The 27,551-nt window shown below is 37.0% G+C and overlaps 4 protein-coding genes across 4 annotated transcripts in view; 2 read left to right on the top strand and 2 right to left on the bottom strand.

The window, feature by feature from the left end:
• Positions 1–373: 373 nt before the first annotated feature.
• Positions 374–5,386, top strand: LOC108546530 (kinesin-like protein Klp61F). The gene is made up of 16 exons (XM_017898652.1): positions 374–438; positions 527–674; positions 735–884; positions 1,018–1,178; positions 1,253–1,402; positions 1,474–1,710; positions 1,786–2,161; positions 2,243–2,514; positions 2,591–2,730; positions 2,797–2,915; positions 2,986–3,330; positions 3,387–3,614; positions 3,693–3,872; positions 3,962–4,184; positions 4,295–4,416; positions 5,347–5,386. Exons 1-15 carry the CDS (start codon positions 374–376, stop codon positions 4,414–4,416), a joined length of 2,916 nt encoding a protein of 971 aa, XP_017754141.1. The 3' UTR covers positions 5,347–5,386.
• A 791-nt stretch (positions 5,387–6,177) lies between these two features.
• On the top strand, positions 6,178–8,668 carry GPHR (golgi pH regulator). Its single transcript, XM_017898589.1, has 8 exons — positions 6,178–6,404; positions 6,921–7,084; positions 7,140–7,246; positions 7,326–7,736; positions 7,803–7,984; positions 8,046–8,231; positions 8,319–8,384; positions 8,468–8,668. Exons 1-8 carry the CDS (start codon positions 6,363–6,365, stop codon positions 8,666–8,668), a joined length of 1,359 nt encoding a protein of 452 aa, XP_017754078.1. The 5' UTR covers positions 6,178–6,362.
• Positions 8,669–9,047: 379 nt separating this feature from the next.
• GCS2alpha (glucosidase 2 subunit alpha) lies at positions 9,048–12,215 on the bottom strand. Its single transcript, XM_017898541.1, is given in 6 exon segments — positions 9,048–9,270; positions 9,346–9,853; positions 9,855–11,388; positions 11,472–11,879; positions 11,985–12,080; positions 12,154–12,215. Coding segments are annotated over 6 exon segments (2,697 nt in total). The 5' UTR covers positions 12,192–12,215; the 3' UTR covers positions 9,048–9,157.
• A 3,091-nt stretch (positions 12,216–15,306) lies between these two features.
• Positions 15,307–27,551, bottom strand: part of kon (chondroitin sulfate proteoglycan 4-like protein) — a 41,513-nt gene continuing 29,268 nt past the window's right edge. Inside the window, 8 exon segments of the mRNA XM_017898559.1 lie at positions 15,307–17,337; positions 17,431–17,837; positions 17,902–20,619; positions 20,736–20,829; positions 20,831–20,953; positions 21,473–21,670; positions 22,749–23,003; positions 23,113–23,707. Coding sequence (XP_017754048.1) covers positions 15,361–17,337; positions 17,431–17,837; positions 17,902–20,619; positions 20,736–20,829; positions 20,831–20,953; positions 21,473–21,670; positions 22,749–23,003; positions 23,113–23,707 — 6,367 coding nt within the window. The 3' untranslated portion in view covers positions 15,307–15,360.

Genomic DNA, 27,551 nt, shown 5'->3' with positions numbered 1-27,551 from the left:
GATTGTAGAGTATATGTCAAAATTATTTACTAACTATTCCTTGTTATAAAAAATACACATCAATTTTATAAATACTTGATTTTTATAATTATTACATAACAGGAAATGTAGGTATTATTTTTGTGTGCTTTAAAGAAAGTATGGTCATTTTTGTAGATATAAATAAATTTTTGTCTTTATGTATGACTGGATGTTAGAGACCTCTAGTGGGATTCATGTAAAATATAAATTTGAAATAAATCAACGGTTATTACTGCCAAAAAGCGTTTACACACGATTTCATATGCAACGAGTTATTTTACGAAAAGAAACGAATGTTCAAGTGAAAATAATTAATTACAATTGAAGTGCAAAGAAAATTTATTTCACAAAAATGAACGACACTCGTAATATGAAGAAAGACAAAAAACAACACATACAAGTTTTCGTCCGTGTTAGGTAATTGTATATCAAAATATTAAGTACTTTTATTTTAAAATATAATAAAATGTAACTATTATATTCATATTGCCATTTTTTATAATAGACCAACAAATAATGCAGAAAAAGTTGGGAAATCAATTATAGTTATCGATATACCGTCTAATAAAGAAGTGGTCATTCGTGAAAAACTTCACGATAAATTTACAAAAAAATTTACATTTGACAAAGTATTTGGACCAAATTCGAAACAGGTATATATTTCAGAGAAGTAGTATTTCACATTAGTGGAATAACTATCGATAAATTTTTAGTTACAAGTATACAATGCAGTTGTTAGTCCTTTGGTGCAGGAAGTTTTGGCTGGATATAATTGCACAGTGTTTGCCTATGGACAAACTGGTACTGGGAAGACTTTTACTATGGAAGGAACTGATAATGATCCGTCATTACATTGGCAAACAGTAATTCTTTTTCTTTGTCAATAGTTATTTTCTTTTTATCAATAGTTATCTTGAACTAAATACTATAAAAGTATATAGTACAGAATGTAATGTACGCACACACATATAGGTATGTAATGTGTAAAACTTGTAGGATACTAATGTCGGAGTTATACCACGAGCTTTGAGTCATTTATTTGATGAACTGCGTGTATTGGGGGTACAAGAATATTCAGTGAGAGCCAGTTTTTTAGAATTATACAATGAGGAATTATTTGATTTGTTATCTCCTAATGATGATGCAACTAAAATAAGGTAATTGCCTTGTATATTCTTTATTTATATGATATTATTTTGAGTAGTAATAATTATATATAATGCTTTAAAAGGATATATGAGGATCCAATAAAAAAAGGAGCAGTAATAGTGCATGGCTTAGAAGAAATACCAATACATAATAAAATTGAAGTGTTCAATATCCTTCAGAAAGGAACAGTGAAACGGCAGACAGCAGCTACTTTGATGAATGCACATTCAAGGTTAATATTTCACTATATTTTAAATGATTATTTTAATATGAAATCTAATATCAATATCATTTATGTTTTAGTCGTTCGCACACAATATTTTCTATTACTGTCCATTTAAAGGAAAATACTGTAGATGGTGAAGAATTATTGAAAACAGGAAAACTAAATTTAGTTGATTTAGCTGGTAGTGAAAATGTTGGAAGGTCCGGTGCTGTTGATCGGAGAGCAAGAGAAGCAGGCAACATCAATCAATCTTTACTAACTTTAGGTCGAGTTATAACAGCACTTGCAGAGAAAACGCCACACGTGCCTTATCGGTAAATTAAATATTGAAGTAAAATTTGTAAGATATAATCAAATATTAACGTATCTTATTTATTTTTTGTTCATAGAGAGTCTAAATTGACACGATTGCTCCAAGAATCATTAGGTGGACGTACAAGAACCTCGATAATCGCTACAATATCACCTGCTAGTATTAATCTTGAAGAGACATTATCAACGTTGGATTATGCATATCGTGCAAAAAATATTACAAATAGACCTGAAATTAATCAAAAATTTTCTAAGAGAGCATTGCTTCAGGAATATATGGAAGAAATTGAAAGATTAAAAAAGGATTTAATAGCATGTCGTGAACGAAATGGTATTTACTTAACTCCAGATAGTTACAATGAAATGCAGTGTTTGATAGAATTTCAAAGCAAAGAAATAGAGGAAAAATTGAATCACATTAAAGCACTTGAAGAATGTATGAACTCTAAGGAGGTAGGTATTATTACAGACTTCATTAATTTTTAATATATTTTTAATGCATTCTGTAATAAAAAATGAATATTACTATTTTAGCAAATATTTAATGAATTAAAATCAAGAAACTCTGAACAAGCAAACGAATTATTAAATGTAAAAAGTCAATTGGAAAGTACAGTAAATGCTTTAATGTCAACTTCATCACGTTTGGCAATATCAGAGCGAGAAAAAGAAGAACAAAAATATCTTGTTGAAAAACATACACATACTGAAAATATTCTTTTATCACAAGTGCAAACAGTTTTAGACGTAGCTGACACAGCTATTTCAGATGTAAATAAACTTCATGACAAAGTTTTCCGGAAAATGTGAGCATTTTTTTCAAGAAAAGATCTTGAATATTAAAATGTATTTATGAATTTAAAATTAATATTTTGTTTATAGGCAAATAGGACAACAAAATAAATGTCTTGGACAACAATTTAAACATAATATTCAAGCACGAATCAAAAATATTGAAGCTGATATTACAACACATAACGAAAATTTTATGCAATTTTGTGCATTTATAAAGAATTACATTGGTTAGTAAAATATTTGGTAAAACTACTAAATTTTAGAAGTAAATATATACAATCTTGCTTCTTCAGGTATACAAAATGGTTTACTTATTGAGGATATTGATAAATCGATTCAAGTTATATCCCAGGACTTTACTAATTTTAACCAAAATATACACCACGAGTTGGTGAAAAATATAAATGATTCTGTATGTAATAAAATAAGTTCAATACTTAATCAAGTCTTGTAATAGTAATTATAAAATTTTCGCGTTTTAGTATTTAAGATATCAACAGTGGCTTGAAAATGAAGACAAAAATGTTGCAACTGTGACTGATAAAAAATTGAATATGTTAAATGATATTTCTGACCATATTACACAAAGATTTCAACAATTGATAGAAAATAAAATAGCAGAAGATTTGCATGGATTAAATACCCATATTTCTCAACAGACTGATGATTTAATAGAATCTACAAAAGAAATAGTAACGTGGATTTCTAAATGTTCAGTTGAAGAGCGGGATTGCTTAAATAACAAAATATTAGAAATTAAAGAACATATTAAAAATATCCAATATGAAGAAGATAGTATTATTGAGAAACAAAAAAATTTTGCAAAGGTACACTATTTCAAAATTCAAAGTATTGTTGTAGTTATAATATTTCATTTTTACAGATGATGGATGATTTGCAATGTTGTTTCAATGCAGTGCGAAAAGAGGAGGAAGAAAATCGTTCTTCAGTACGTGATATATTAAATAATATTGATCAAACTTGTGAAATAATAAATAATCACGCTTTAGATACATGCAGAATAAATATAGAAAAACAAAACGATTTACAAGAGAGACTTGAAAATAATTTAAAAATAGTAAAACAAGTAGTTGATGAAGAGACAAATAAGGTAGATATAAAATTTCTTTGAAGAAAAAAATTCTTTATTGTTTCATTCTGTCATTTGGTATTCGTTTTTTTCTAATAGTCTCGATTTTTGGCCGAAAACGCTGTTGCACAAGGTAAAATATTAATAAACCAATTCCAAGTGGATTTGAACAAAAATTGCGATTCATTAATAAATTATAAAAATTGTGTGGAACGAACTATTAAAAATATGCAGCAAAAAATGAAAGAAGATGAAAGTCTTATTTTGTCAGCAATTAATGTAAGTTTGTATTTATAATTATTTGAATTTATTCATTCTATCCATTCATTTATTCATTCTAATTTTATTTTTAATATTGTAATTTTCAGGATGTGTATTTGAAAGTTTACACTATTTGTAATGAACATACAAGATGTTTAAGCGACTGTAAAATGGCATTTATAAATGTATCTAAAGAAATGAGCCAAAAGCTTGAAAGTAAAAATATTAATGCAGCAAGTATGAGCAGTACAATTATTGTAGAAATCCAAGCAATACTTGATCAAATTAATAAATTCTTTACAGAAGATTTATATCGCGATATTCCGACAGGTATAACATATTATTTATTATTATTTATAATGTTCTTTCATTATGTATATATTCCATGTGTATCTACATCTTTAAATTCAAAATTTATTTATTTGATTCAAATTGAATAGGTTTAACTCCTGCAAAAAAGGATTTTCAGTATCCTAAAAAACTTATGAAAACGTCACCACATGAACGACTTCTTAAAAGGTATAGAGAAACTCTCTCAGAAATTGAACATACAGAGAATTAGGTATGTTTGGATATAGTAATTTTAATATGAATTTAATAACACATTTTATTTATTATATATATATATGTGTGTGTGTGTGTGTGCGTGTATGTGTGTGTGTGTTCTATTAGCCTATGCATCGAGCAGTAACACTTCTACAAAAGAAGTAAATATGTAAGCTATAAATAAAAAAAAAATAAATGTAAATATAAGCTGGAAAACAAACTTAGTTAAAGAAATTATTATAACATTTGTATTATGTGCAAATATATTGAATATAAATTTTTTAATTATGGAATATGAATAATATCGAAGATGTTTCATGTAGTAAAAACGAAGGCTAAATTTAGAACACTCTTAATGTATCTTAATTTACGTAACAATGCATGTGTAGCTCTCAGCTTAGAATATTTTTCTCCGCGCATTAAGAAAATTTTAATATGTCACTTCCCATGACATATCGACAAATGAATTGAAGTTCAATCGGCCGAACGTTAATGGAAATTTCCGCACTTTACCAATTCCATTAATTAGTATTTTTCCGCTGTAATAGCCAATAATTTATTAATTGTTTCACTTTTATTCTAAATTTGTAAGTTGTGAACAATTTGTTATTAACGATAACTATCATAATTTGTAAACTTTTTAGAAATTATAACTATATTTATACTTTTAGAATTTAAATTTCCGTGATGCATTTATTTTAAGTATTTTTACTACATTTTGAACAAGAGAAATCGTCATTCGTTTTTTTTTCTTGAAATTTTCATGTTGTAATTCCTTCTAAACAATTTACAAATTTTGTGACGTGATTCTATCACCTATTTCGTGCAAATGTTATAAAAATCCTTTAAAAGTCCTTTAAAAATTTTAATTCATTTTTTAATCATTTTTTATTTATTCGTTCAATATTTGTTCTTTCTATGTTGATTTCTATTGTTTTTTTAACAGAACAAAGCGAGCAACAGAACAATTCGAAGCAGAAAAAGCGTCCATGGGTACTACTTATCTTAAAATTTGAATATTTTCAAAAACCACAAATTTCCATAAAATTTTTTGAATGGTTATTAAACGTGAGATATTCCTATTCATATTCATGGTGCAATTCGATTTCCAGTAAAGTCTCGCGAATAACATGACTATTTTTCTAATTTTTTATTAACCCTTTACACTACACTGAAACTCGAAAAAAGCCGTGCCAATTCGTGTGCCTGAATAGTCGAGGAAGGAGCCGAACGGCGGAGCACGAGTGTCGAAATTTGAAACACGATATTTTACGACTGAGTGCGAGATAGCCGCAAGCCCATTCGAGATGTTCATACTTGGCCGGAGATTAAGACCACGAGTCAAACTCGAGATATTCACGTTTGGCTTAAAATGTCGATAACGAGTCACACTCGTGATATTTATGTTTGGCCCGAAATGTCGATCACGAGTCAAACTCGTGATATCCACGTTTGACATGAAATTAAACAACGAGCCCAACTCGTGATATTCAAATTTGGCCTAAAATTTTCATCACAAGTCATTACCAATTACATGGGTAATTTCGAAGTAATTTTGTAGTGTTAAATTGCAACGTTTATGTTTGTAGAATGTAGTTTATGAGAAAAATGTTTAAAACATAAAATTTCTTAAGTACAAGATATGCCGGTACATCAAACGTGCTATAAATCTTAAGACATACAGAAGCACTAAATTTGGTCAATTTTGATGATCTATACTTCAGTAATTGACTATTGTATTTCAAAATTTCACGTGGTGTTTGATGCATTGAAATGTATATAACAAATATGCCATAGTAGCAAAACGCAGTTTCATTCTTTCAAAAACTGACTTTTACCCAGCTTTTCTGCGAAATTTCCCACTGTGCGTCGCGTCGTATCGAAAATTTTCTCGGTACATTTCTGTCAAATAGGGAAATATTGATGCTTCGCAATGCAAAGAGTGTGTGATATTATTAAAACATGGGTTTCTTGGAGGACACATTTGTAATTCTCATTACACAGGTGGAAATTTATTTCCACTAATATAAATAGATTTATGCCGGTACTCGTAGATGTTACACAATTAGGTTATGAGTGATTAATATTTTTGTTATGAATTTATCACTGTAACATTTATATTATTTAATGAAACATTACTTTTATTAATAATGTAAATTCTATAACATCGAGTTTTCATAAACATTGTCTGAAACGTAAATTAGTAAACTAAGTTCTATGAAATTACTTTGAAATTTCATATGATACTGAGACACGTCATCATAGATTTATTAAATTATTACGATGTAGTATATTATTGTATCCCTTAAGACAATGGATTGTACAATGTATGCATAATTTATATTGTTTGTATTAATGTTAATAATTTTACAATAAATGTGGTAGTTTAAAAGTGTGTGATTTATTTTTTAAAGTAACAAACTTATTTGTTAATCTTATGTAGCCAAATTGTGTACCTATGATATGACCTATTAATCACTTTACTTATACTTTTTTATTTACTAGCATTACATCTTGCAGATTATCTTCTTCTTAGGAGGATGGGTATTTTTTGTAAAAAAATTATTTCGAGACTATGAGGTTCATCACAGATTAGTACAATTAATTTTTTCCACAACATTTTCACTGTCTTGTACTATGTTTGAATTAATTATTTTTGAAATAGTTGGTGTTCTTGATTCTAGGTAAGTAAATGATATTTTTCTTATATTGAACATTAAAAATATAATACATTTTTAGTTCTAGATATTTTCATTGGAATGTTGGACTTTATATGCTTCTGTTTATGGTAATTGTTTTGATTCCATTTTACATAGCATATTTCATCATTAGTAATATCAGATTTGGTATGTGTATTTTAAAAGCATTTATATTTAATACATAAGACTCATATATAATGTATTAACTAATTGTTTACTTTTGCAGTAAGACTGAAATTAATAAGACCATTAACAGTTATTGTATATTTTTTTTATCTCTATTTGTTTTGGAAAGTGGGTGATCCTTTTCCAATTTTAAGTCCAAAAAAGGGCCTATTGTCTATTGAACAGGGTGTTAGTCGAATAGGAGTTATTGGCGTTACTGTTATGGCACTATTATCAGGATTTGGTGCTGTAAATTATCCGTATACCTCAATGGCTTATTTTATGAGACCTGTAACATATGCTGATGTACAGGCTATAGAAAAACGTTTGTTACAAACAATGGATATGATTGTTGCTAAAAAGAAAAGAATAGCATTAGCTAAAAAGGGAGAAGTTGTAGGACAAACTGAAACTCGATCTCGACTTTGGGGGATGTTTGGCCCTTTAAGTGGTACCAAAAGTAATCAAGAAAGTATGTATTATGTTTTTTAGCATGACAACATATAAAATATATACATGTTATCCAATATAATTACAGGTATAAAACAGTTGCAAATTGAAGTTACAGCATTAGAAGAATTATCTAGACAATTATTTTTAGAAGCACATGATATTCAAAATGCAAGAGAACGTTTAGAATGGGCTGCTACTTGGCAAGGAAAATATTTCAATGTTTTAGGTTACTTTTTTTCTGTTTATTGTACTTGGAAAATATTTATTGTAAGTATTAATAGGAGGATACCTCTAGAAAATTATAAACTTAAAATCTCTTTCTTTTTAGTCGACGATTAATATCGTTTTCGACCGTGTGGGCAAAAAGGATCCTGTAACTAGAGCAATTGAAATTGCAGTACATTGGATTGGTTTTGATATTGATGTTACATTTTGGTCTCAACATATTTCCTTTTATCTTGTTGGTTGTATTGTATTAACATCAATTCGCGGTCTATTGTTAACACTTACAAAGGTATATATGAGATAAATATTCTTTAATTCGAAGTTCGAAAATATTTCTTATATATTAAGTATCAAATATTATTTTGTCTTATTTCAGTTCTTTTATGCTATATCAAGTAGCAAGTCTTCGAATATTATCGTACTTATTCTTGCACAAATAATGGTAAGACTATTCTATTTCTCATGGATAAAAGTAAAGACGATTTATTGACCTTCAATAAAATTGTCTTTCTTTTTTTTTTATAGGGAATGTATTTTGTGTCATCTGTGCTCTTAATGCGGATGAACGTGCCCGCGGAATATCGAATTATAATAACTCAAGTTTTAGGAGAATTGCAGTTTAATTTTTATCATAGATGGTTCGACGTTATATTTTTGGTATCTGCATTATCATCAATAGTGTTTTTGTATTTAGCTCACAAACAAGCACCTGCAGAGCGTATTTAATTTAACGAAATATTTTGTAAATTAAATAAAAGAACTTTTTTATGCTTTCAAGTTTACAACTTTTTTAATTACATTTTCTCAATGAAATGATTTTAATTAAGGAAAGGAACATCATTATGCTATATGGAACTAAAAATTAATTACAAAATGTATAAAAATCAAATGTATTAAGTAGTGCTTAAATACTTTTTTATAGAAACATCTTTAATGCTTCTATTTCTAATACATATGTTTTATCAAAGTTAACATGCATAATTATAAATTGTACAGATTGAATAATATTTTTACAATGTCTTCTGTTTAAACAATTAAGAGTAATTTTTAATTTGCTAAAGTATTTGATATATCATTTACATTCTAAATTTGTATTTATCTCTGTTACAGTATACAATGACATTTTGATCATATATAGTTGACAAAAGTACATGAATAATAGAAAATTGGCATTAATGTATGATTATTGAATTTATGACGAATAAAATTGTAATTCTAGTGGATTAATTCAATGGTCCATTCTTCTCCCATATTTACACCCGGCTTACGCACGGTTAATACATTGTTATTTGGATTGTATTTAGTTTCCAAATTGACTTTTGCTGAATCTAAAATGAAAATAAATTTATAGTTTATTTATAGAATTAAATGTTGCATCTTTTAGTAGAATAAGATTTACTTACTGTGTGATTTTAATACAGCAGATTTAACTCCTTTGGGTGGATTTGCAATATCTACCCTTTCCAACCAACTTTCTGTTTGATATGAAGTTAATTTGTCTATGAACGTTGAGGATAATCTATTTTCTTCAAAACTAAGTCTCAGATACAAGTATTTTCCATGACGATATTCAAAGCTGGCTTCATCGTCAATGTACAACGTGCCATTAGCTTTACCAGCAGAATCTGCGATAACTACCAAAGTATACGGATCATTTTTCATTGCAACTGTACTACGACGTATTCTCATTTTACGTGGAACAATAGAACCGCCTCTTTGGAATACCGGTATCTTATGAAGAGTTACTGGAACATTAACTATGCCTGGTTGGTGATATGGTTGCATGGTATCAACATCATACCAACTTACTTTGCCTTCTCCAGGGAAATATACATTAACATCTGTGACAGATGGTTGAAAGACCGGACGTACAAGTATAGAGTCGCCAATTAATATTTCATCATCGATTGCTCAGGTATGAATATCTCATTCTGAAAGCCTCTCTGACGATTTGAACAGTTTCTTCATTAAACACCCAAGGTTCGCGTCGTTTAGTTTCAATATGAGAATGCTGACGGTAAAAGGGAAGCCAAGCTCCGGCTTGATTCCACCTTATGAATAGTTCAGAATCCGGATTTTTAAAAAATCCTGCAACATCTGATCCACAGAATGATATCCCAGAAATAGCTATAGATAGACACATTGGATAAGATATACGTAGATGATCCCAATCGGCCATATTATCACCAGTCCACACAGTCGCGTGACGTTGTGATCCCGCAAAGAAAGATCTTGTCAGTACAAATGGTCGTAGTGTGCCTCCTGACCTCCTAAACAAAGCTTCATATGTGCACATAGAGAAAAGAAGTCCATTAATATTGTGAACACTTCTGTGCTCCCAACCGCCATAATGAACTACATCTTTCGGCAGAGTTATCTCAGGACCGTTAAATACGCTTGGTTCGTTCATATCATTCCAGATGTATACATCATTAGTGGTACCATGAAATTTATCCAAACTATATTGAGTAATATAATATTCTTGGACCATTGGATCAAAAAAGTCTAAGTAAGAGGTTGCTCCTGGCCAACACCAACCCTCGTAATCTTTTCCATCTCTGGTTTTAATATAATAACCCATTTTTGTGGCTTCATTATGGATAAAGTAGCTAGGGTCACGTTTAATATGTGGATCTATTATTATAACCAATTTCCTACCTTTTGCACTTAACTTATGTATCATTTCTATAGGATTAGGGAACTTTCGTCCGTCCCACGTAAAATACTTTTTATCTTCAGTGTACTCAATATCTAGCCACATAACATCCAAGGGTAAATCATGTACATCGAAATTTTCTGCTGTTTGTGTAACATCATCTTGATCATTGTAATTCCAACGACTTTGATGGTATCCTAAAGTAAACATTTGTGGTAAAGGTGCTGTACCAGTTAATATTGTGTATTGTTTGAATACATCTAAAGGCTTAGGGCCTAACATAAAGAACACATCAATTACACCAGTTTCTGACATAAAATGGGCATCTACTTGTAATTCTTTAGTAGAACGAGATACGAAGTTTACAAGACTTTCAACAACATTATTATCTGCACTTGATAGAATATCAACCCATGTTTCTGCAGCATTATGCCAAAAGATACCAGTTGTTCTTTCTTTACCATGAGCATAAAGAACAGGTATTGCTCCGTAAAGTGACATTCTCTCATTTACTTCATATTTAAACACATCTAAGTTGTATAACCTATAAGGATGATTTTGTTTTGTAGACTTTAAAGGAAAAGAATCTGCATGTTCTGGTATGCCGTATGCATGCTCAGCGCCAGGGAAGCTAAAGTCCAAAGCAACTGCTTCTGGGCCAAAAGGTTTTGAATCATGGAAAGTTTTAAAGCTTTCCTCCCAAGCACCTGGATCATCATCTGCACCATCACCTAGAGCTTTATCATTAGATATTTCAATATTTTCAGCATTTTCCTCTTGCTCTGGTTTACTATTGAAAATGGTAAAAAATATATTAAATAAATACATGTAACATTTAAACAATATATGTAAATAATTTCTCATCATACATACTTAGGTTTTGTACGATGATGTTCAAATCTCATAAGACCTCTTGCATTTGCTGATATAGCTAATACATTCTGAGAATATAAATCTACTCTAAATGGATTAGCATATAATATAACTTTGTTTTCTCCACTAGTTACAGTTACATGATCTGCAGTTTTCTCAATTAAATTTATTTTAAATGTTTGTGGTTGATCTTGAAGAGCATGTTCAGGCACATATCTTGGATGATGTGGATTTTTTTCATTGATATGAAGTCTGAATGTATTGTCCTTTAATGCGGTTAATTGCAATACATAATGAACTCTTGTATCCTTATTAAACAAATCTATATCTATAGTGGATTCATTTTGAACCAATGTATCAGGTAAAAGTTGATATGGTGTTTTATTAGGTTCCACTTTTCTACAACGTCTAATAAAATTAATATAATATTAATATTACTGGTATAATTAAATAATAGTAGTAGTATAATCATATTTATATTTGGGGAAATTAAAATGAATATTGAAAACTTACCTGCAGAAGCTACTTTGTTCACATGTTTTAAATAAATCTCTTTCAACTGCATCAATAAGAAGGAATGTGCAAATTAATAATAATGATAGTCCCAATCTGCAATATGAATTATTAAATGTATAAACTTCTCAGTTATAAGAAATATGATGAATTTGATAATAATCATTACGTTTTATTTTTAAATAATTGTAGGACTAAGAAGATCATTGTGTTACTATATATCAAATATAATTAATTGTCTACAATTTTTATCTTTAATGGCCTTAAATAGATAATGGCATATTTATAAATAAATTAATCAGATTAAAGTAACATTGCGTGTCGAAGGTATTATCGAGGTATTATCATGGACACGTCAGCGTGATCGTAATTGAATTATAAAATTAAATGCTCGAAGAACTGTTGTAATGTTTGTTATTTTGTAAGATTAAGATTGATTAAACATAGGATAATTTATACTTCACTGTATTTTGTTCAAGAAAAATTAATTTTGTTTTTTGAAGGTTAAAAACCGAAAGTAATTAACTTACCGCACGTATGAGGCCATGTTGGAAAGTAACTTTTGCCACAGAAGAAGTACAAAATAGATCTATTACTCGATGTATTATTTTGTTCCACGTCTTAGGGATTTTAGAATTCTTTTTCCATTTTGTTATTTTCAACGTTACCGATCAAGCATAGAGTAAAATTATATTAGTGTGGAATTAAAACTAAATCTAAGTATGCGCCAAAGCGTAGAGCCTGTGTATCGTATATGTGTCAAGGAAGTGTAGAATTTTATACTGGTTATTCATTTTTATACATAGAAGGAGCAAGTATTATAGAAATAAAAAATGTTATGTCGTGTTCGCAGTTGTAAAGTATCTGATCCTTATTTATGATTTCGTAATTACACCTAGTATTAATTCCAATCGCTTGTAACGCTACAATTTTCTTTTATGTTGAATTGGTACTGTTGGAAGTGATACTCCCCAGCCGTGGATAAAAAAATGTATGCTAATTTTTAATTGGGTTGAACAAGTATTATCACAGACGAGATGTACCTAAATTTCGTCTGTACTTTTGTCATGTCATAATGTTACTAATTCAAACTTGTCAAAATCGATTTCATAGATGGAGCTTTCCTAGTTATAATCGTAAGGTAGCTTTCTGTGTTTTCAAATCTTTTAGATATTGTTGGAATATCAAATTGATTAGATTTTATATTAAAGTATATTTGAAAAGTTGTAAAAAAAGTTCTTAAATATGTGAAGTTACATTTAACATCTATACTCTTCCTTCAATGCACGAGATTAATTTATCAGAGAATAAACTAATTATTGGTAGGAGTATACATATGATTATGATATCGTATATATAACATCGCACATTCAGTTTATTTGAATTACAAGAGTAATGCATTCAGTCGGCAGGGAAAATACAGTCCTATATAACTATATATTACACAATATAGAAGTTTGGCACTCGGATGGGTTCACTTTGGGGATGTAAAAAAGCCTAACTGTTCGTTTCTAGCATATTCATTAATCAACACACGTATCTTTGTTAAAAACGTCTTCTTATCTCATTTTGCCACACGTTTAGAACTATCATATTAATGCATATGCTGCGAATTCGTGAAACAGTATCTTCTATGTAGGAGTGTACATATATTATATATTTATATATAATAATAATAATTATCGTTATTATTATCATTATCACTATATTAACATCGACGTTAGAGCATTTCCTTAATTATACGTTTCCTAGGGTTTTTATAGAAATTGTGGTTAAGGTCACTGTGAGTTTGCGCAGCCCTAAAAGACATAACGTTTAAATATTTGTCGAAAAGTCGACGAGCGCGCGAATTAACAAACTGATATAGATTAATCGAGCGATTTATTAATTTATTATAATACTGAAAAGAACGAGTGAATCATTGTTGTGCATTTCATACGCCGGTCGGTATAATAAATTTTTTCGTTGCAGATGGGAAATTGATTCACGATAAATTTTTCAACGGTATCGTCGTTGTTAGAAAATCGATCGACGCTAAATTTTCCAACGTCACGGAATATTCGCGTAAGAGGATTCATATTCGATCGACAAGATCCGATGAATTCGACCTTCACGACGTCGACGAGATAAATCTTGTTGCGCAGAAAACAACACATTTCCAAAGGGGTAGAAAAAGTTTTGTTTGTAAAAACGATCAACGATGCACAGAGTTATTTATTCGTTCGAACTGAATTGCGTTTTACTAGTGATAATTATCACGAATCTTTTTCCTTTTTACGCGAAGACGTTTTACTCGGATGGTAAGATCGTATGCCGGAATGAAACGCGAGCGACCTCTATCGATGTATGTATGTAGCTAGAATTCAGAAACTCGACGTTGTACGACGCGAATCGGTACAAATACGCGGGAATCGTGTAAAAAGATATGTGCGAAAACTCGAGTGTTCCTGGTCGTACTGCATGCTATGAACGCGTAAATTTTTTACAAAAGTCGCGGGTAACTTCTATGTGTTTCTCATATGTATGTATACAAATCTGAAATACGCAGTCCACTCTGTAGTCTTTTCCATTACAAAAGTTTACGTGTAATTATACATAACCTTTCGCGTCTGATAATGTTTCTAAGTGCTCTCAGTGTTTTCAGGTTATCATTTTTGTAATATTTACCCTCGATATATTATCGACTGTATGTCACTGACATTTTTGTTTCTTAAAGGAACGGCCATTTCGTATCAATCAAGAGCAGTATCGCTGTGAAGCATCGAAGAAGAAACGTCCCGATGGACGTGTATTTGGCTGAGACGAGCTTCGAAAGCGATCTTAATAAGATTAACGAGAATCGTTTCGGATCGGCGTACAACCGAGAGAAAAGACAACGAAATCGACATCGTGCAGGCCTCGTGGGGAAATTCTTACAAGACTCGATAATATCTTAGGCACATTCGATCCACGATAGCAATGATAGTCTTGGGTTTGTATCCTTTTACATTTAACGAGTTTTGCTCGCTAAAAAAAAAAAAAAAAAATGAAAGTCAATGGAAACTCTGTTGCTCGACTCATCGTACAAGCGATAACGTACAATCTTCGTGTACGCGTGAATATGAAGAACATCGACGAGTAATAACGTCATCGGGCACACCTTATCGAGGCTTCGAATACACGAGGGTAAGTCGGGAAAAAGAGTCTCCATCAAGGTTTCGATATAAAATCGAGGCTTTCGGTAATATCCCCATCGCAGAGTCAATTATTATTTTTAGGCACATTAAGACCATAGGTAATCGACGATTAGTCTCAAGGTTTCGTAACAAAAACAGTCTTCAAGTTTAAGAAAGTGTTACGGTCTGTTCCGCTTTAATCGCGGACAGCCCTCCTTTTGCTAGACCCAATATTGGTTTCTTCTTAGCAAGGGGTTGTTGGTCCTTTGTGTGGTAGCCGATTGACAAGGTAGATCGGACGTGTCGAAGCTGCTCCATTCATCCCCATCCGCGACACCGTACGGATATTTCGCTGAGACGTCCACTTCGGATCCTGTGATACTCTCCAGGGGATTCAGAGGTATCACCTTGCACTGAGGTAAGGTAGACGTCGTTGTCGGGAGAATCGGTAATGGAGTACTGGCTGCTACGCTGTTGTGATCATTGGCGTAACGTTTTACGTGCGGTGTCACGGGCATTAAATGATCCGGAGGTCTTGGCAATGGCATCACGCCAACTGCTGGAGTAGGTTCTGGTTTTTCCTCTTCGGCGTGTTTGTATTTATTGTGTCTACACCTAATGGTGATGATCACTACTACACCGAGCAAAAATACGCCGAGGAGCATTCCCAGGATTAACAAATAGTCGTTGCTCATGTTCGGCGCGATCGCCATTTCGCCTTCGTGACCTACCGGATCCATTGGACCGCCTAACGTGTTATTATACTCGTCCATGTCAAGTTTCACGCGAAACTCGAACACACCCACGGCTGGTTGGAAGATAGAAGCCGTCAAGATGAACGCGAAGCTATCAATCACTCCTTCGTACTCCATTGTCGGAATTTTTCGGCAAACCATATAAATTGTACCCGACATCACTTCTTGGTGGGAGAATTTAGTCACCTCTTTCTCACGAGTTCCCCGTTTCTCGCTAGACGACGAAGAGCTTCTGATGATCCTCTTTATTTTACCGAATTTCGGTTTCTTGATGACCGTGTATATGGGATTGCTGCTTGTTAGCTTTGCCAAGGGTGTGGCGTCCATATGCTTCAACTTTATTCTAGTTTTCTCTCCGGCCAAAGCGATCATAGGATTCATGATCATCAGAGGTACCACTTTGATCTCGATTCTTATGTGCTTTTGTTCGAATCCGCTTAATCTCGCAGTCAGTTCGAGGCTGTCGTTCGACACGGTCATGTCCGTTTGCATGAATATCACGCTCTTTGACAACAAATCTGTTTGTTTAAAGCTAGCCGCAGCTCCATCTCGCACGTACAACACTCCGTACTTTGGTGTCGTCGTCACTTCGTAAATGACCAAGTCTTGCCTCGCATTGGTATCGAGTTTTACGTTGCTCTCGGAAATTAGAGCCACGTTCGATCCTTGCTGTAGATTCACGGGACCTGGCACGGTGACGTTCAGCTTAATCGGTAAAACGTACACTTTGAATACCGTATACGTTGGATTGAAACGTCCGTCCCATACCCTGAAGTAGAAGGAAGCTGCCTGAAGAGGTCCGTTGTGTTCGTACACCAGTCGATTAGAGTCAACGTCGTGCTGGGTGAATTTGTTCACTTGGCGAACTTCTGAGATATTCTCGTTGAACGGTAAGAGCAACAGACGACCGTACGTCAGTCCAGATATCACTTCGTACACTATTTCCTCTGGCGGAGTGTCTGGATCGTTCGTCAGCAGATTATCTCTGGTGATCGTTTGGTTTTGGTTTTGAACCACCGTGATGAACGGTGGGTTCGTGATTAATTTGAATGGTTCGTCGTTCACAGGTTCGATTATTACTGGAATGCTGGTATTGCACAGGAGGATGTGGCCACGAGTCAGATAAAGGGAAAAATTGATGCGATCTTCCAAGGTATCCGAATGATCGTGATAATAGGCGATCTTTCCACCTTCGATTTGGGGCTGAGAGAAGGTGGTGACATTCAAATCCGGCATGATCATCACATGACCGTGACTAGGTTGGCTGCTCAGCCTCGAGAGCACTGTTGGATTCTCGATTCCAGCGTGATTTTGAAGGAACGATACGATCCCGCTGATATTCATGACGACTTGTGCGGAACCACCTTCTTCGACTCTCACATTCTTCACGGAGATGTATCTGTCCAAACCACCACTGGAGACCGAAATATCTATTTGAAAAACCTGCAACGGAAAGCATAGCAAAGTTAACGAGTAATGTCACATGCAGAATTATTTCTCGTTCCTTATCTATGAATATTAAGATTGTAATCTCGCCTGATTGGTTAAGGATTCCGCGAAACGTGCTTCCACGTCGAATGTGAACGAATCATTGGCAGTCAAGTCCATAAATTGCTTAGTATGCTCGTAGACTACTTTACTCTCGTTGACATCTTTCTGCGTGAATCGTTCAACGTTCAACCACACGCCGTCGTTGGTCTCCATGATGATCCTGCCAAGATGCGGCCCATTTCGCACCGTATATTTTATTTCTCGACTTTCGTCCAGGCATTTCGTCAAAAGTAACTTGTTCGATATCATTTTCCTGGTCTGAGGGAAGACGTTAAGCGCAGCGTTCTGCTCGATAGCGAGTCGAACCGGTCTGGTGGTCACCAGTATCGTATAAGACTCCGTGGTATGTACTCCATCGTACAGGACGAAATTGAACTCAGCGTCGGATCCATCTGGAACGCAGGGTTTGTTAAGTAGCGAAGTTTATAAACAAATCATAAAATACAGAGCGCTTACTGGTATGCGTAAAGATGACTTTCGACTGGTCGATTTGTTCCTGCGTGAAATTGTAAATGTCCACATCCGGAGAAGATTTTAACGAGATAAATCCGTTTCTAACTCCGCTGATATTGAACGTAATATCATGTGCAGTGGTATCGTTATCAACAGCTGCTAAATTATCGGGTGTTAACGCGATCGAACCACCCTGCCAAACGGTTAATTTGGTCCTGTTAACCAGCACAGGCACCTCGTCGTTAACGGGTTCCACGGTAACCCACACGTCGAATGGCTCGCTCGTTTTGTCTCCCGCAACGAGAACCATTCTGAAGGAATCCTTTGCGGACTCGTCGCCATTATGTTTGTACAATATTATTCCGCCGGTTAGGTGTTTTTGCGAGAACTTTTTCACCTGAGAATTTTTCGTTGATTCAAGAATTATGCCGTGCTTCGGTTTATCTATGATTCGATAATCCGTCACTTTGCCGGAGTAGTAAGGGGTGAGAATAGAAAAGTTCGTTTCGTCCAAAATGGTACTCTGTCCTTCGATCACGACCACATTCTTCGGCTCGACGTACAGCTTCTCCGGCACGATCACGAAGTTCACGCTTAGATCGCGTAACCATGTTATACCGTTCGTCACGTCCACGACGAATCTGTCGTTGGTCTGATTCATCACGAACTGTACGTAGAATACGCGACCTTCGTTGATCATGTTCTGGTCGAAGGTCTTCACAGCGTTTCCGATATAATCCTCTCGCGTCTCGTCGCTGTGCTCGTCTTGAATCTGTAACTCCAGATACCCATTTTGCGGCCATTCTTTCAAAAAATAAACTATTTCGGAGTTCGGTATCTTGGGATGCATGATTTCGAGGCTCTTTCTGCTTAACAAAATACTAGTGGCCTCCTCCACGAACACCGTTTTGTTGTTTTGAACGATCAACGGTTGCCAGTAGCTCTCAGGATAGATCTTGATTTGAAATACTCCCTCCGTCTCGGCTCCCTTCGTCGATACCTTGAACTTAAACTCGTCCTTCGTTAAAGATCCTCCTAGATGATTGTAAAACACTATACCGTAACGCAGATTCTCTTTGTTGAAGGTGCTCGTGTCTCTGCCATGCTTCAACAGCACCCCGTGCTTCGGTTTCTCCAGCACCGTGTACTTGATATCTTTGTCCGAGGTGTGCACGTTCGTTTCGATATCCAGATCGTTGGATCGAAGGGCGACTGATCGATTGAACTGCACTATGGACCCATTGCTCTCCTTCAGCCTGATGTAGGGAGGACTGGCCTGAATTTCGAGCACGCCGGACGTGTAAAAATGCCCATCGGTAACGCTGAATTCCAATTTGCTGTGGTCCTCAGCCTGATGTTTAAACAGTATCTGGCCGTCGTCGATGTCCTGCTGATTGAATTCGTACACCTGCGACGTGGGGTTGGTTACCCTGTATAGCCCATTTCTCTGAGTATCCCTTCTCGTGTAAGTCAGATCGCTAGGCTTCGTATCGATGTCCTTATCCACGTAGGCTAGGTCTTTGTTCGTCAGCAACCTCTCACCCTTCGACACTACGTGAAACACTTTGTGAACCATTCGTTCCGGAGCATTGTCGTTCTTCATTATCACCTCGACGCGGAACGTACCGACGTACATGAAATCCACCGCGTCTGCGGCAATGGCAACGAACTGGAACGAATCTTCTTTCGTCTCCGAGTCGTCGTGCACATAGTAGACTTTCTGGGACGCGAGTTCCTCGGAGGTAAAATAGGAAGTGTTGTTTCGAGGGTGAGACTTGGAGCTGTTCGTGACCGTCAGCCAACCGTGACGAGGAATTATCGTCAGGTTATAGGTGAGTGACGTAACACCGTTATCTGCTGGATTGGTTCGGAGAATTCTCAGTGGTACCCTAGAACCTTCGTCGACCCTCAGACTTTCCACGCTGTCCAGGGGTTTCACGTTCTTACTGAGGTAATGCCTGAACTTGAGTATAGAGTGCAAATCGATGCACTGCGGCGCGCTGACTTTGAAGGCGAATTCGTCCAAAATCGTGGAATAGGCCCTTTTGAACAGTCGATACTTCAATTTGCCGGAGTCAATGTCCTCTTGAGTGAACGTGTCGCCGATTTCCAGCTTCCGACTCGAAAGGAACAGATTACCGTACCTTGGTCCCGTAGTGACGGTGAACGCGATCTTGTTGAGCGCGGTTATCAGCGGATTCGTTTGGTACCTCAGGTTTTGTGCAGTCACGCTCACTTCCGCTATGTTGGTAAAGTTAATCGGCACCCTCTTCGTTTCTTTCAGCTCAAGATCGATGAAGGTGATCCGAAAATCGTACACGTGTGGCGCCCTTACCTCTCTAACGCTCGCTTGAAACTTGAATTCATCTTGATTGGGACTGTCCTCGTTGTGAAGATACCTTATCGCGTGCAGTTCAACCTCTTTGCTGGTGAAATGGTCCACGCTCATCCAGCTGCTCGAGACGTCCTTCAGCTTTTGAATCGTGCCAAATTGCGGTTGCGAGACGATGTCGTAACGTATATCAATAGTATTGTCGTCGGAATTGGTGACGAAGGAGAGATTCGCCGGTGTCAGGTATGAATAGGACCGATGCACCACGACCAGTCCTGTATTGTGCATCAATTTAATTTCCAAGGGATGAGCTGCCACCCTTAAACTCGCCGGCAGGCTGCTTTCTATCCTGTCGCTCACCTGGAGATCCAGCTTCGCGTTCGGTTTCGCTGAAAAACGTAATCGAAGCGAACCGTTGAATCGTTGATAAACCGTAGCTGCGAATAGACGGTAATTAAACGGCAATAATGTCTGTTTGCATAGTGAATATCGATGAAGCTGTTACCGTTTCCGCGGTGTACGTATGCAATTAATCCTTGCATTAATTCAGCCTGGGTAAACGTGTCGATAGGTCGCGACGGGTATAGGTCGCGACGGGTAAGTCCCTCTTTCCACATAGCCAGCATCCGCGTCGGTACGTAAGACCGTGTAAATCAACATGTCTGACGGCGTGTCGGCATCGATCGCCCAAATTAATTCTTTTGTCAAGATTTTCCTCGTGCCCTATGAACGATTAAACAGCTATCGTTACATTTCCATCTCGACATTTCCAATCTATGCCGCATCTTTAACCCTAACGTGATCATCCGGTTATCGAACCGAAGCAGATAAACGAAGGAAAAGAAAAGAGGAAGAAATAAAAGCGTTACGGATTTGGACCCGTAACTCGATCCAAAGGTCTCGTAAGGTAGCTCGATGCCACGCGAGAATCGATTTTTACGACTAGAGAAATTATTTCACTTAAGAGGATGGCAACTCTAAGTGGTTAATTAGGGGCAACGACTGGAGCGGCTTAAATCGATTTTGTTACGACTCGACTGCACGTCCGAAGATACAGACACTGCACGATTACTAAACAAGCCACAATTTCTTCAATTCCCCATTAATTGATTCGGTGAAGTCGCGTGAAACATTACAGACTACTTCGCGTGTTACGCGTTCACGTGCATTCGAGGTGCTGCATCTTCGGAGGTTTCCTCGGAATAGAGAATTTCCAAGATATCGCGCATCACGGCGTCTCACCTGGGCAAGTCGTAGCACCTTTGCGGTCGGTATCTCGAGCGATGGGGGATCATTAACCGGTGTAACGTTGACGTGAAACGGAAACCTAAGTCGTCCTTGGAGGTAGCCCGCCAACGTGTAACCAGCCCCTGCCTCTAATGTCACTTCCAGGATCATACTGTCCTCCGTGGTTTCACTGCCGTCGTGCTTGTATTGTATCTGTCAAGGAATTTGATCATAATAACGAGACAACGTAGCACGTGGCAAACAATGTTTCTGCAAACTTATGAATATGTATGCCGCCGTTAAAGGTGTGCAACGCGTAACAACAACGCGTTATAACGCCATCAGGGTGTCTGCCCTCGTATTCATCGAGCCAACGTGCCGACTCTCGCCAAAGTAAAAAAGAATAATCACCCGTGGACTCGCAGTTAACGAGACATTTATTTCATCTTATTTCATCCTATTTCATCTTGTTTCACCTTATTCCATCTTATTTCCTCTTATTTCATCTTATTTCAAGATTTATTCACGACACGGACGCGCTCGCGAGGTGAACTTTTCAATCTCGCCGACGATAACGCCGCCGGTCTTCTTAACGAACCAATAAACTCCCTTAATATCTCGAAACTCGTATCTTCCGCGTGACTCGCCGTTTTTAAAATTAAACTTCCTTAAAGATTCCTTTTACGCTTTCTCGCCGGTGAATCATCGCTGGTACTAAATCTGTCGCCTGTTCACGGTTAAAATTAATTAACACGCCGGGGGGTCGGGCTTATAAATTGACGATCAGCGTAACGAATCGACTCGCGAATTCTTCCGATTTTTCGCATCACCTCGTCCAGCATTCCCGGGATAGAGTTCCGCTTTCTGCAGCCTCGACGGAAACGGACAAGCGGTTCGGGCTCGACGTTAACCCCCCTCCGAAAAAAGTAGTTAATAAGAGGTAGCGATGTTTATAAATAGACCAGTGTAGCTGGATAAATCGAGTGCAAGTAGAAGAGGAACAGAACCGAGAGTTCTGACGACACGACCACGCTTCGTGGCCCCCCACGGTTCTAAAGTTAGTCCTTGTGCCAGCAACTATCTATAGCTCGTGGCCCTATGACAAACTGGAAGAACACATGATTTTCCACGTTTCTTTCGTCCGTTCAATCTATCAGGAGCTTATCGAATCGCTCGCTTTCGTCCATCGATGATCGCTTATCGATGCTTCAATCGTATCCTTTCGCCATATTTCCCGAACGTCCGAAGAATATATGAAACGCAAGGTGCGCAGGCGATAGAGGGACGTTACCTTATTTCGATTCACGTCTTGAAGGCTGAAGGAACGGTCGGTTGTGATCGTTGAAAGGTCCAGGGTTAGGCTACCGTGCGTGGGTGGCGTCACCAAGGTGAAGATAACGCCGTCCTCTTCCACCCCATATTTAGCAATGTCTAGCACCATGGCAATGTTATCGCTCGTCACCAGCACGTGTTTCCCTTCAGGTACTAGCGGGGGATTCAGCGAGAGTATCTCCAAGTTCACGGGTAAATTGGCCTTTGCGTAAGTCTGGGAAATTGGAAATCGAGAATGCCGGTGAAATACGTATATATGTAAATTAAAAGAATAAAAGTAAAAGTCAGGTGGAAAAGGAGACGATGGATACTGGCAAGTTTACCTTGTAATCCTCGACGTGATTCGGCTTGATGCACAGTGGTTGATCACAGTCGCACTTAAACGAGCTGACACCTAGTTGCGAGCAAACTGCTGCGGGAAGACAGGGATCAACCTCGATACAGGGAAATCCCCAAACGCAGCCAACGATGATACCTTGGCTGATTTTAACGTCCGGTAGACCGAGCTCCTTGTTATCCAGAAGCATATTTCGCAGGCAACCCTTGTAGCTCACGTCACCGGACTTAAGGCCTTTGCCTAGCGCCCTGGCGCGTTTATTCAGCTCGGTGCCGCCGATGTAGAGGGTGTCGGCCAGATCGAGGTAACGATTTCCACCGGAGGGAAGGGTGATCGCTTTTTCTTGACGGTCCACCGTGATCCCGATTCCGCTCGGATTGAAATCGACGGCCACCCGATGCCACTTGCCGTCAGCCACCGGCGTGCCGTGTATCAACTCGGTCGGACCGTTCCCTTTGTTCATCAGAAGTCGAATTTTACCCTCGAACAACTCGATCCCGAGGTAATCGGCGTACGACGATTGGTCGGTGTTGTAGAGCAGCAGGCCGCTCTCGAAGCCGGTCTTCAATTCGAATTCCCATCTAGCGAACAAAGAGGGGAAGAAGGGGGTCGATCGACTGGGGCAAAATTGAAAGGAAGTTGTTCGGGACCAGCGAACTGGGCCGTTGTTCGGGACCGTCTAACTTTACGCCAACGCGAACTCGTCAAAATCGCGTTCGCAGGGCACGCCTCGATGCCGGATATCGACCTAGTCTACGGGTATTAGGGAATAATGTTAAAACTCCTGTAACAACATTGCCGAAGCTATTCACCATCCAGTTAGAATTTCGCAGTTGACTTGTTTCCATCGCGACTACCGTCCCTGAATGGACCCGCTAAATCCTCGGGTAATGGAGCGCCGGGCGAAATTTCCAGTTTCTTAACTGTTCCAGCCGGAATTACCTGATCGTTTGCATCTTTTATTCTGCGCGCAGCTTCGTCGATTTCGTATTCGCCCAACTTCCCGGCGAATCGATCTATACCGCTCGAAACGTATTTAACAGTCGATTGAAGGTGGGTCAATCTTCGTTCGTACTCTTCGTCTTCTCTTGGCCCAACGCTGGCTCCGCACACCGAATTTCACAACGATTCTCCGAACGTTAGACATTAGACGTTAGAAGTTCACACGGAGACTATGATCACCGATTATCGGATTACTCCGAACATGGCTGAAACGAAGATGACGTGCGATATTTAAGTGATCTTGGTCACTGTCACGTGTTTGGCAATTTTTGACAATTTTTGACAATTTTTGACAATTTCCTCGTCGTTTCTCGACATAGCGAGGACATGTCCGGTTCTTTTGCCGACACTCTCGACGTCTTCGAAGCGAGAAGTAAATCTCGAACATCGATTTATTACTTCGCGAAGCAGCACAGTGACACGACACGGGTGACCTAAAGGCGACATCCACGGTGAAGTTACGAGCTGACGCACGAGGAAAATGGTGGCTCGCGGACGTAATTAAACGCGCTGTGCGAAGTCTTTGGACGCAGATGTGACGAAGGACGCGATTTGATCGCGGTTTACGTCTTGTTTACAGGTTTCTGGTTGAACTCGGCGTTGAAGAGGTCCGTTTGAACGACACCGGCGCGCTTTCATTTCCGATGGTGTGTTTGCCGTGGCCGCCGTTTAGAATGCATCGGCCGTGGATGTCCAAGGATGTTCCGCGTGCAATACATAGAAGCGGAGGGAACAGGATTGTTGGCATTGTTTCGACACCGTTACCGCGATACGCAACAGGTACCGTGCCACCTTTATTCTCCGGAGCGAGCGGCGAATTAAGAATCGCGACGAGTACGCTTTTAATTCGCGGGGACAAAGATTTTCGAGGCCCCCGGCTGCTTTCAGCGCCGCGTGTAGCGCGACCAAGGACCCGCGAAATCGTTGTTCGAATCTTCTGGGAAATGAAGTTTATTCCGCTCGAGTGTACCGAACTCGAGAAGCGCGGCTGCTCGCGAGTATTTGTTAATCGAGAAAGTTGATTCGATTATCCCCGTTTTAATTATCGCGGTGAGGATTACCTCGCGATATCATCCTTTCAAAGGTATTTCGCGACATTCCATGGGGGAGGCCGGGGATGTTTGTCCGTAGGGGTAGATTGACTAATTGCTAACTGTTGTGGTAAAATTCAATAGCGAAGCAAACTCTACATTCCAGCGGTGTGGGGGGCGATCTCTTGCCCCAATGTTCTGTCTTTTGTCACCAGTCTTCTGAAGACGACTTTTGACCTGCGAGGCCCTGATCAGGCCAGTTCTAACCATTCGCCCGTTCAATAAAGATATACACAATTTTTCCACAGTTTTCACTGACTACTATTCCTTGCGTAATAACCCCTTTAACACTAATAACTTGCGCACAGACAGGGAAGAATTGGTCGTAGACAGATATCGCTTGCGTCGCGTCACTGACTCGTTCAGTATGTCGTTGCACGCTTCTTTTTTCAAGTTGTTTACGTTATTTATCGAGAAATTGATCGCAGTTGTAGTGGAATAAACGTTGAGAAACTATGTCAAAGTTTGTTCCTTAGGTAACGCTGTCCGACAGATTTTAACCTTTCCTCTGATCTGTAGTGTCCATTGCACGATTCGTATAGAGTTTACTTGTCTGAACACGAATTCGGAATCGAAATTGTGCCTCGGTTTCCGAAAAATGTGAATTTTTCCACAAAAGGCTCGACTTTTTAGCTAAATTGAAGTATTACATGAAAAGTAAGAATATTGGGAGGTTCATTGTTGCGTTGGAACCTGGGTTTCAGTATACAGTACGGGTTCTAGCAACAAGGCTACCGTTGGAAAAATACAAGTCGACGGAGAGGAAAGAATTAAAAGTGAAATTGAAACTGGAACTGAGACTGAATTTTCGCAAATTTTGTGGGTGCTTGTATAATGTTAGTTTTTGGTGGGGTGAAGATGACCATTGGCCCTTAGTGAAAGTAGGAACGAGTCAATTGTTTTTGGACTCTGAAATTGGTCTGCGTTTATCAGCCAGGCTCTTGTAAGTAGTGTCTAAGGGCCAACGAATCGTTGGTCATCCAACAGTTGTGTTGCAAGTTAGGTGAGAGTATTCCGAGATTACGAGTATTCATAATTATAATTATTTGCACTCCTGAATAACTATAATTGGTCATCAAAGTTTAGAAATAAGCCTTCCAGTGTATTTCGTATCGCCTAATTTTTAAGATGAGAATGGATTTTCAAAAATGTTTTTAATTTTCGTGTAATACTTTGTTTTACAAGGAGAGTGCAAGTCCTTCGAGTCAACGATTTAGTTGAAATTTTGCAGGTTTGTAGATATCGTCCTGCAGTTTCAGAAAATATATCATTGTAGTCGCAACTACTCGATAGTTTTTGAGATATTTGCGAGTAAAGTTTTATTATTTGTTTAATTATAGATTTATTTCCAATATTTTTCAAGCGAAGTCTTGGCTTAATGACGATAGTCGAGAATTTCCCCAAAGGAGAGAGGATTAATTTTTGTTTTATTTCCCCCTCTTATCCTACTTTGTCATTTTCGTTTTGTCTTTTGTAAGTTTCAGACTGCTCATACTTATAAATATTGTAAACAATAATCTTGAAATAAATACAATTTATATACCCCTCTTGCTGAGTCCTCCCTCCCTTCCTTCTCCTCCTATTTATTTATTTAGTTATTTATTTAGTTATTTATTTATTTATTTATTAATCTAATCGACCCTTTTCCCTTTTACCCACTAGAGATCAAAGACTGTATAGTTTTCGTGCTTTTCTATACATAGGCAAACACGCGTTACGATATAAGATACTTCTTAGGTTTATATTATCATATAGCGATAAGCGCGGTAGTGTAAGCTTTTAATTCTAAGATAGCGAGTGTTTCGTGTTGGAGCCATCGATCTCGTAGCCTAAGTTGTTATGTATAACCCTTTTATACGTTTTGGTTTTTTGTATTTATATGTTTGTAAAGATTTTCCGGCATAATAAAGGTATGTTAAAAAAAGGTCGAGAATTGCTATGCTGAAGGACCGGGGTTCGATTCCCGTCCATAATTTTTTTTTTTCTCAAAATATTTTTTATGTTGTATTCATTTTTCGCCTATGAAAACATTGTAAATAAACAATTGTAAATAAAATTTCATAATAAAAAAATTTATTTTTTACGCTTCCTTATGCTAGTATATATTTATTACAAAATAAGAAGAATATTATGCAAGAAAAATACTTTTCTATAGCAATATTATTTACCACAGGAAATACAAAACCTCATGTAAGTATAAATTATTAAATTAAACATCCTATAAGAATGTTGCCTATAATTTCAACTTTGCTGTGCAGCTATAAATGTTCATGAATTAATTAGAAAAACTTGGAAATTTATTAATTTTCTACAGTCGAATTGATTTCTAATA

This window comes from Eufriesea mexicana, unplaced genomic scaffold (genome assembly GCF_001483705.2).
Source record: "Eufriesea mexicana isolate 0111107269 unplaced genomic scaffold, ASM148370v2 scaffold654, whole genome shotgun sequence".
Taxonomy (NCBI): domain Eukaryota; kingdom Metazoa; phylum Arthropoda; class Insecta; order Hymenoptera; family Apidae; genus Eufriesea; species Eufriesea mexicana.
The sequence above is the reverse complement of the archived record's forward strand: the minus strand, read 5'-3'. Positions and strand labels throughout refer to the sequence as shown.

Coding starts and splice junctions, on each gene's coding strand:
- LOC108546530 (XM_017898652.1), top strand. CDS start 374: ATGAACGACACTCGTAATATGAAGAAAGACAAAAAACAACACATACAA. Junction 1,711..1,785: donor ACGCCACACGTGCCTTATCG/GTAAATTAAATA, acceptor TTTTGTTCATAG/AGAGTCTAAATTGACACGAT. Junction 2,916..2,985: donor TGAAAAATATAAATGATTCT/GTATGTAATAAA, acceptor TTCGCGTTTTAG/TATTTAAGATATCAACAGTG.
- GPHR (XM_017898589.1), top strand. CDS start 6,363: ATGGGTTTCTTGGAGGACACATTTGTAATTCTCATTACACAG. Junction 7,085..7,139: donor GTTGGTGTTCTTGATTCTAG/GTAAGTAAATGA, acceptor ATACATTTTTAG/TTCTAGATATTTTCATTGGA. Junction 7,737..7,802: donor TACCAAAAGTAATCAAGAAA/GTATGTATTATG, acceptor ATATAATTACAG/GTATAAAACAGTTGCAAATT.